Genomic DNA, 9,319 nt, shown 5'->3' with positions numbered 1-9,319 from the left:
TTGGTCACTGAACGTTTTCTACGCGTTGAATCTCATTCTTTTCAAGATTCACACCTAATGAATAGAGCACAACGAAAGGAAAAGAAAATGGGAGGGGGAGGAATAGAGGGGGAGGGGGAGGGGGGAGAGCGAGAGAGAGAGAGAGAGAAAGAGAGAGAGATTTGGACTATTGAGTTTTGTGTTGAAATGCAAGATTTTAGTAATTAGGGGTGTTCTCTAGATAAAAAAAATGCTTGAATCCCTTTTACAGTTAATATCTTAAGCCTCTAGGGATGTATGACTATCTTTTTTGGTTATATAATCATTAAACTAGGATTTTTTGAAAATATATTCTATGCTTGAATCCCTTTTACAGTTAATATCTTAAGCCTTTAGGGATGTATGACTATCTTTTTTGGTTATATACTCATTAAACTAGGATTTTTTGAAAATATATTCTATTTAAAGTGAACTTAATGTGTCACAAATGATGAGGGTTCCCTGCCCATAGTGACCTTCCTCTCGATCCTTCATGCTCAACCATTTGTATTAAGCCTTTCGTACTCAATCATGGGCATTCGACCCTTCATACCCGACCATGGGTATTCAACTATCCTTTGTTCGAACATCCAGTGCGCTATGTTTACCTTCCCGTAGGCTTGATTTTTCGACGAGTCTAAGTTGAGATTAGGAAGACCTAAAAGTACATTCTACTGGTCTGAGTAGTTACTTCTCGTCATACATATGCAAAGAAATCAAATAGTGAAAGAAGAAAGAAATAATATGATGAGAGGGGTGCGGGATGTAAGAATATTTAAAATGATTCTCTTATTACAAACATAATATAATTTGAGAGGGATATAATTTGAAAGTAATGAAGGGATGCAATATATTTTGGCTAAAAAATTAATTTGGACATTTTGTTAAGAAGACGTAATAAGCACTTAATTTAAATTAATGCATTATGAGGCATAAAAATCCAAATTCTTATTGGAAAAGTAGTTCTTATATTGTCTTTTTTCTGGCAATAATGAACAATGAAATAAAGAATCTATTATTGAAATAGTAATTAAGAAGAACTAAAGGTTTCCTTTCCTAATAGGTATCGAACCACAACCCTTTCATCATTGAGTATCAGGTGACAGCATTTTTCCCGGACGCGGTCCGGCGGTCCGGCTCATAAAATTTGTGTTACCCCAACTGTATGCTCCCCACCATGCTAAAATTCCCAGCCAAAATACTTCCTTTAGTTCGCCGCATCCAATTCTCAACACCGAGACGGCCACAACTATCTTCCGGTGGAAACCTACCCGGGCTGTCGTCATTGTTGTTGCAGACAATGGATTCGGCGGCGCCGGCGTCCCCAATCCGTGTGTTCTCGACTTTTTCCTCGCCGCTGGACCGCCCCATTGACGCGAGCTCATCGATAAGGAAGCCGCTTAGTCTTTGGCCAGGGATGTACCACTCGCCAGTGACTAACGCGCTGTGGGAAGCGAGGTCAAGCATCTTCGAGAGGCTTCTCGATCCGTCCATAGAGGGACCGCCGCAGAGCGAGCTAATCATGAAGACGCCGGCGCAAAGTCGGACTAGTATAGTTTACAACTTCTCCACTGACTACATCCTCCGTGAGCAGTATAGGGATCCATGGAATGAAGTCAGGATTGGGAAGCTACTGGAAGATCTGGACGCGCTTGCTGGCACCATCGCAGTCAAGGTTTGTGTTTGGCATCTTGCTCTTAGTTTTCGTTGTTCCAATTGGGGGTCTGAGCCTGAATGCATTGCATTTTGTTGCTTAGTTGATAAGATACTATATTGTTTAGTTCTTGTATTAAGTTAGTAAGAAACGTTGATCAGTTAAAACTTTGTGTTAATGAGATTCTTGTACATCTATCAATACTTCATTAGAAGATGTTGGGGAAGGAGTGAAAAAATGATGTATCTTGGCTATGCCGTGTGCTTTTCTCTCATTTTCTTTCACCTAAAGTTTGGAGTTCTGACATTCTCGAATTGTTTTTTATCGCGGTTCTTAGAAATAAGATTGTATTGGTGATGCTCCCATTGAGACACCCTTCCTATTACCTTCCTCCAACTTGACTTCCTCGTCCCCTTCTTCAAACATGCCAAATCACAACCATGTAATTATCATCTCCGACCTTCAATGACCACCACCTCCTTTCAAGATATGGCTTGTGCATAGCATTTTCTATCTTCACCCTTAAAGATTTTGTGGCATTCCCACAAGCATTATTCCACTCATTTAGGATTTATAGTTGGTATTCACTGCGACTTCATCAATGAGAGGACTCTTCTTCAAGCCTTTGTCCTATAGCGACCTCTAATCTTGTTCAAATGAAGTTGAAGCATGCATCAATAATTTGTATGAGTTTTGCTCTAGCTGTCATGTTTCTTCATCTTGTTATAAAATTTAGATGACCATTTCATGTCTCACTTCCCACTCTTAGGCCCTGTGTGGACCACTTTTGTTTTTGTTTTCTTATTTTTATTTTTATTTTTCTTTATTTATGTTTTGATTTGAAATAAAATATATTTGACTATAGTAATTACTTCTAAAAACATTCAAAATATGTTTTAGGTGTTTTGACTATAAAAAGAAAATAATAAAAATACATAAAAATTATATTAAGAAAACATGTTTTCAAAAACAAAAGTAAAAATGAAAACAAAAATCAAAAATAAAAGTGATGCCAGATGGGCATTTAGCATGTCCCTCCTCACTACCAATTTTTGCCTCTCTCCCTTTTCCTCACCACTTCTAACCCTGTTCTCTCCCTCTTCTCACCCCTCGCCTTCATTTCTTTTCGTAGCTCCATGGGACTCTAACACTTCCTTTCTAACCTGCAATCTTCCCCCCATCAACACCCTCCCACCCACTCTGCATTTGAAGACCACTTTTCCAAATTCTTCTTTATTGATCTTCCCATTTTTATCTTCTCTTCTCCTTCACAAAATCGAGTGTCTTCTGCGATGAAGCAACCTTTTCCCTTTGTTCACATTTTGTTGCCGCTAGTCTCTCTCCTTCAACTCTCCATTTCCTCCCCTTTGCTTCACTTTTTCTGATCTTCTCAAGTCTGTCAAAGTCACACCTTCTAGGTGTTTGATGAAACACTTGTTACAGATTTGCTAGTTTATTGGGGAAACTGAGATATAAATTCTATTGCTGGACTACACCCTTACTGAAACAAGGAAAATTATGATTTTTGCAACACAAACAATCTAATCAAGAAGTTTGATTGTCGAACCTTGAGGGCATGGTCATTTTAAAGGGGTGGGTAATATTAAAATATTATATTATTTAGTTCTCGTGTCTAGGTTAATAGAGAAAGTTATTTAGTTAAAAATTAATATTAATGAGATTCTTGAACATCTATAAAAGCTCCATTTGTTGATGTTGGAGAAGAATGAAAAAAAGAGATAAGTTTCTTCTCTAAGTTGTGTTCTCTTCTCTCTTTCTTCCCCACCTAAATTCTAGTGGCCCTGGTATCCTCGAATTGTTATTTATCTTAATCTCATTTCCATGCCATCAATCAAATTGTTTGGTTCAAAATAGTCATCTTAATTCAGATGGATAGGCTTATTAGTAATTAATTGTCCAACATTGAGAAACCATGAAAGAGATGCCATCATAGGGTAGCCTTTTAACATAACTTTTTTTCTTATCGAGTTATAAGTATGGTATGCTAAATTCTTAAAAAAAAGTAGTAGTTGAAAAGCTTATTTTATATGTCCTAAGTCATTCTAGAAGTCATCCCCCATATAAGGTAGATTGCAGGATTGGAAATTGATTTTTTTTTTTCTTGGTGAGATATTTTCACAAATTTAATCGCAAATGTATAAACACCGCTTATACATGACCATGAACCATGGACTTCTTGGTTGACAACTTAGTGTCACCTCCCAAAAGAGCTCTTATGGGCGATGGGCAGCCCAGGACTTAAATACTGTTTTTTGGCCCTACACCTAGCCAATGTGGGACTATTTGTCCGTGACATTTTCCTTCACCCAATCACATGACGCCCTCATCACAGATCGGCTTCACTGAGGGTCCCACAGAACCATGGAGAGTCCACACTCCTGACAGGCAGTAATCTGCTCTGATACCACTTGTCACTGTCACCTCCCAAAAGAGCTAAGAGCTCTTATGGGTGATGGGCAGCCCAGGGCTTAAATACTGTTTTTTGGCCCTACACCTAGCCAATGTGTGACTATTTATCCGTGACATTAGGCTCTCAACCAATAGGCTAATATAACTTTCGTGAAATTGATTCTTTTAATATGTGGGTTTTATACTAATACAACTGTCTGATAAGATTTCTATTTATAAATTCTCAAAAATATAATTGAGATAAGATCTATGAGAAGATGGATGAATAAAATACACCAATACTATTATAGGCTTATATTTTGTTGGATTCATCATACAATACTTTAGATAAAGGATTGGCAAGGCTGGCTCTTGGATTTAGTCTAAAGATAATTGCAAACGACGAGCTATGAAGCTAAAATATCGGCATGAACATTGGGAGATTATATAATTGTAAACAGTAGGACATGGCATGCTATGAACATTATTTTTTTCAATATTATTTATTTAAGTATATGATAAAAAATCTGATTTCAATATTTTTTATTTTGTAGGATTACATAATTGAATAGAATATCATTTGTTTCACATAAAAATTTTGGGCGTAACAAAAGAAAAACTAGCATTAATATAATAACAATTACATTTCAATATTTTGTCAAATTCATGAAGAACCAACATTAACATAAATTATTGATGATGATTTCTTTTCACTGTTCTTGAAACCACTAAAAAAGTATATATAATCTTCATTAGAATTTCACAAAATACAAACAGACTAATACATCAATTGAATGCTACAAATTCGTCATAGATATATTCATTAACAAAACCCCTAAAAAAGGGAATATAATAATCAAAAGAACCTGACAATATTATCACATTAATACATTAATGGATGCTACAAATTTGGCATATATATATTCATTAACAATCCAACCTGAACCAGAAATTTAGTTAACAACTTGTATGTGTCATGTTTGTGCCAATGCATGTCTCGGCCTTTTTGGGACGTGTCCTTGATATCTTGCCTCTGGCTTGGAATAAATTTGTTTTATTTGCGATAGTTTGATATAACTAAATTCGTAGAAATTATCCTTCATGGATGTTACCTTATTTGTTGAAACATTACCTTAGCATAGAAACTATTAAATCCATAACCCATTGCTCCAATATATGCGTTTTATATTTTCCTTTATGTCGGATGCTTTAAGTTTCTATTTCACAATTTGACGAATTTGCAACAAATATTGAATTGAATGTAGTACTCACTAGGACGCTTGTATTTTCCCTTTTTTACTTCTACCTTCCCTTCCTCCCAATACTAACAATAAAATAAAAAAAAGGTATTCTGTTATTTGAGTTTTTCAAGGACTGCTCACCATAATAATGCTCTTGAATGCTAAAGTACTAATTGTAAATTCCAATGGAAACAATCTCCACCATAACAAAATATATATTTCTCTTTTTTACTCTCATTATATTTACAAAAATGATCTCTTTTTCTCTGCACCTTTTTAATAACTAAGTAGGATGATTTAGATGCTGAATTGCTAGATGATTTTATCATCATCTTATGTTAATGGGATAATTCTTTTGCATCCTTGATGTTGGACATGACGGGGTTCATCGCTAACCTGATTTTTATTTATATGCTAGCACTGCGCTGATGATGATAGCACGACTAGGCCTCTTTTGCTTGTTACTGCTTCAGTGGATAAAATGGTTCTGAAGAAGCCACTTTGTGTGGACAAAGACTTAAAAATGTCGGGAGCTGTTACATGGGTTGGTCGTTCCTCAATTGAGATACAAATTGAAGTCACTCAGTTTGAACAAGGTATTTCGACAAAAGCAATTGAATGTTTAGTTTTCCTCTGTTCCCAGAAAGTTGATGAAAAGAAAAAGGTTAAAATATATCAGGAAGGTGTTTTACTGTGTGTAAATTGAAGGATTGGTCATGTTTAGTGTAACTTTTTTTTGTTTTCTGATTAATACGCAGAGCCATGAATAACACTCATAACAATTTGTTACTCTAGCTATATTAAATCATCCATATGACACCTGTTTCCTTCTTTTTTTCATGTTCAACATCCAAACTCAGTTAGAAAACAGTTAAGAGTTGGCTTATTATTGATGTTGAGTTATCTGAAAGTTGAAGGTTTTCTTAATTCAAAATACCACATTTGTTTTGTATGACGATATTATTTTGTTTTGTGTCCGCAGAAAATTCGCTACAGTCAGATAGCCTAGCCCTAACAGCTTATTTTACATTTGTTGCCCGTGACTCGAAGACCGGAAAATCTGCTCCTGTAAATCGACTTACCCCAGAAACTAACCAAGAGGAGTTGTTTCTAAAGGAAGGGGAAGCAAGAGATAAACTACGAAAGAGGAAGAGGGAAGAGGCAAAATTGATATTTGACGGTGGGCACAGTGTCCATGGGGAGGTGAAACGATTAAAGAATCTATTGGCAGAGGGCCGGGTGTTCTGTGATCTCCCAGCTCTAGCAGATAGAGATAGTATTCTGATACGGGACACCCGTCTTGAGAATTCACTGATTTGCCAACCTCAGCAAAGAAACCTACATGGTCGTATTTTTGGAGGATTTTTAATGCACCGAGCTTTTGAGCTTGCCTTCTCTACTGCCTATGCCTTTATTGGGCAAAGACCTTGCTTTCTTGAAGTTGATCATGTTGACTTTTTGAAGCCTGTGAGTATTTACTTTACTCTGATTTTTTTCTAATATTCTGTTGATTTCACTGTTATAGATTATTTCTTGTATGGTTGTGTTATTTATTTTACTACCTTTGGGCTTATTTGGTGATGTGATAGCAACCTTTTTTGCACCGCACTAGAGAAATTAGTAGTTATTTATATGCTTGGAATGTTCACCCACTTTTTGAAGCCTGTGAGTATTTACTTTACTCTAATTTTTTTTTTCTAATATTTTGTTGATTTCACTGTTATAGATTATTTCTTGTATGGTTGTGTTATTTATTATACTACCTTTGGGCTTATTTGGAGATGTGATAGCAGCCTTTTTTGCACCGCACTAAAGAAATTAAAAGCCTGTCGGGCCACCCGCCCAATGCCCATGTCTAGTTGGGAGAGATGTCGAAAATTCATGAAAATTTATTTGTGAGATCCGAAGCAAAACATAGAATAGAAACATTAAAAATACGAAATCCCAGAAAATACAAAAAACATCAAGATTTAATGTACAAAAATCCGATTATAGAAAAAAATCATGGAGCCACATCACACCAACAAATTCACTTATGAGAAATGAGAATAATTTTATAAATTACACTACTCAAGCCTCTACACACTTGGGACTCAAGAACACTTCATCTTATTTGCACGAGAAATCTCGAAATTCAACTAAAGAAAAATACGCATTTTAAATATTTTTAGCAACTTTTTACTTAGATTCTAGAATTCTAGTATATTTCAAGTCCATATTGCATAAATATTTTTTAAAGAGATGGGTTTACGAGCTGTTGTGTCGAGCCAGGGATAACTCAAACTCGAGTCATTAGCCCATCGAGCTCAGCTTCTATTTGCTGAGCTGAGCTCGTATGGACTTTACTAAGTACATGCAATGTTTTGTTAAGTATGATTCACATCACATGTTCTTATCGGAATGTTCCCTCCGATCGTGTGACTAGTTCTTTGTTGGGCCACCATTAAGATTGTTATCATCGGACGTATAACAAATGCGTTAAAAGAACATAAGGTGTCCTGATTTCTGTATGCTAGTTCTTATTTATTTTGAGAGACATGCTAATGAAAGAAACTATTGCATCAAGAATAAGCATGTAAACTTGTGAAAGCTTTGTTGGTTCTATATAGGTGGATGTGGGGGATTTCCTTCGCTTTAAATCATGTGTCCTGTACACCCAACTTGAGAACCATGAGAAACCCTCAATCAACATCGAAGTTACTGCTCATGTAACTAAACCTGAGTTCCGAACTAGTGAGGTGAGATTTTTTCGAAGTGCATTTTATTTTGTGACTCAGAAAGTACTCCAGAAATTCAATCGAAAGAGTTCGAAATTAATGCGACTGCCCTCTTTTGTGCATAGCAGGTGTCAAACACATTCTACTTCACATTTACAGTATTGGAGAAGGGAATTAGAATCCGAAATGTTGTTCCTGCCACTGAAGAAGAGGCTCGGCGGGTAATTGAACGCATCGACGCTGAGAAGATGTTTGCTTAGCAGGGAGACTGGGCGACTAAATAATAATTTTCCGTACTGCTGCTTGCTTCCACCAATGCCATTATTATTTTATGTATCTATAGTCTTTGTTATCCCTATAAATATTCAAAAGAATAGAATCGAATTATAAAGCCCACACCCAATGATTACTGCAACTCTTTTCTTTTTGGGAGATTTACATGCATACCGCGCAATTCCTATGTATTCATATATCAATCACCCAAGCATCAATTTTTACCTACAGAGCTCCCAATCTATGCCAAAAATATAGGAATTTGGTGATTTGTATGTAAGATTGAAATTTGAATGGTTGATATGTTGATATACACATAGGACTCGGGTGGTAGGCATATAAACGCCGCCTTTTTTTAATTATTATGATTATATGGTGCACTGAATCATGTCCGTTCTGGAATTTGCAACCAGAAGAAAAGATCGGTTAACCATCATTGCTGAGGCATGTTTTACGCGTTCTCTTTTTTCTTTTCTCTGAATGCCAGAATTTTGTTCTCAGTTGTTTTTTTATACTAGTTAAGAAGAAGCATGGCATGTTTTTGAATTTGAGATAAAAAATCAATTTGGAGGAGATTGAAATGGTTTCCTACAACGCCACCACCAACAATAAAACCTTTATCCTACTAAATGAAAATGGTTTCCTACAACGCCACCACCAACAATAAAATCTTTATCCTCAAATTCTTAATCCCACTGCGTGGGGTCGGCTGCATGAATCCTTTTTCTCCGTTGCATCCTATTTAGTGTCATATTTTCATTTAAATCTAATAAATTTAGATCATTTTTATACAATTGTCCAAGTCCTCCTAGGTCTACCTCTGCCTTGCTTAACATAATCTAAAACAACTACTCTTTTAATCAGATCATCAGATGGTTGACTTTTAATGTGACCAAATCATCGAAGACTACTCTCTCTCTAATTTTGTTCGTCACTGGAGCTGCACCAACCTTATCACGTATATATTCATTTCACATTTTGTCTCTAAGTGTAAAGCCACTCATCCA

At 36.0% G+C, this 9,319-nt stretch overlaps 1 protein-coding gene across 1 annotated transcript; it reads left to right on the top strand.

Annotated features, from left to right (window-relative positions):
* The first annotated feature begins 1,074 nt into the window (after positions 1–1,074).
* LOC110038061 (acyl-coenzyme A thioesterase 9, mitochondrial) lies at positions 1,075–8,448 on the top strand. Its single transcript, XM_020742818.1, has 5 exons — positions 1,075–1,693; positions 5,741–5,918; positions 6,305–6,789; positions 7,932–8,060; positions 8,168–8,448. The coding sequence occupies exons 1-5, from the start codon at positions 1,184–1,186 to the stop codon at positions 8,297–8,299; spliced, it is 1,434 nt and encodes a 477-aa protein (XP_020598477.1). The 5' UTR covers positions 1,075–1,183; the 3' UTR covers positions 8,300–8,448.
* Positions 8,449–9,319: the final 871 nt, after the last annotated feature.

The sequence above is a fragment of the Phalaenopsis equestris genome, unplaced genomic scaffold (genome assembly GCF_001263595.1).
Source record: "Phalaenopsis equestris unplaced genomic scaffold, ASM126359v1 Scaffold229898, whole genome shotgun sequence".
NCBI lineage: Eukaryota > Viridiplantae > Streptophyta > Magnoliopsida > Asparagales > Orchidaceae > Phalaenopsis > Phalaenopsis equestris.
This window is presented reverse-complemented; position numbering and strand designations above follow the sequence as displayed.

Coding starts and splice junctions, on each gene's coding strand:
- LOC110038061 (XM_020742818.1), top strand. CDS start 1,184: ATGCTCCCCACCATGCTAAAATTCCCAGCCAAAATACTTCCTTTAGTT. Junction 5,919..6,304: donor AGTCACTCAGTTTGAACAAG/GTATTTCGACAA, acceptor TTGTGTCCGCAG/AAAATTCGCTACAGTCAGAT. Junction 8,061..8,167: donor CTGAGTTCCGAACTAGTGAG/GTGAGATTTTTT, acceptor TGTGCATAGCAG/GTGTCAAACACATTCTACTT.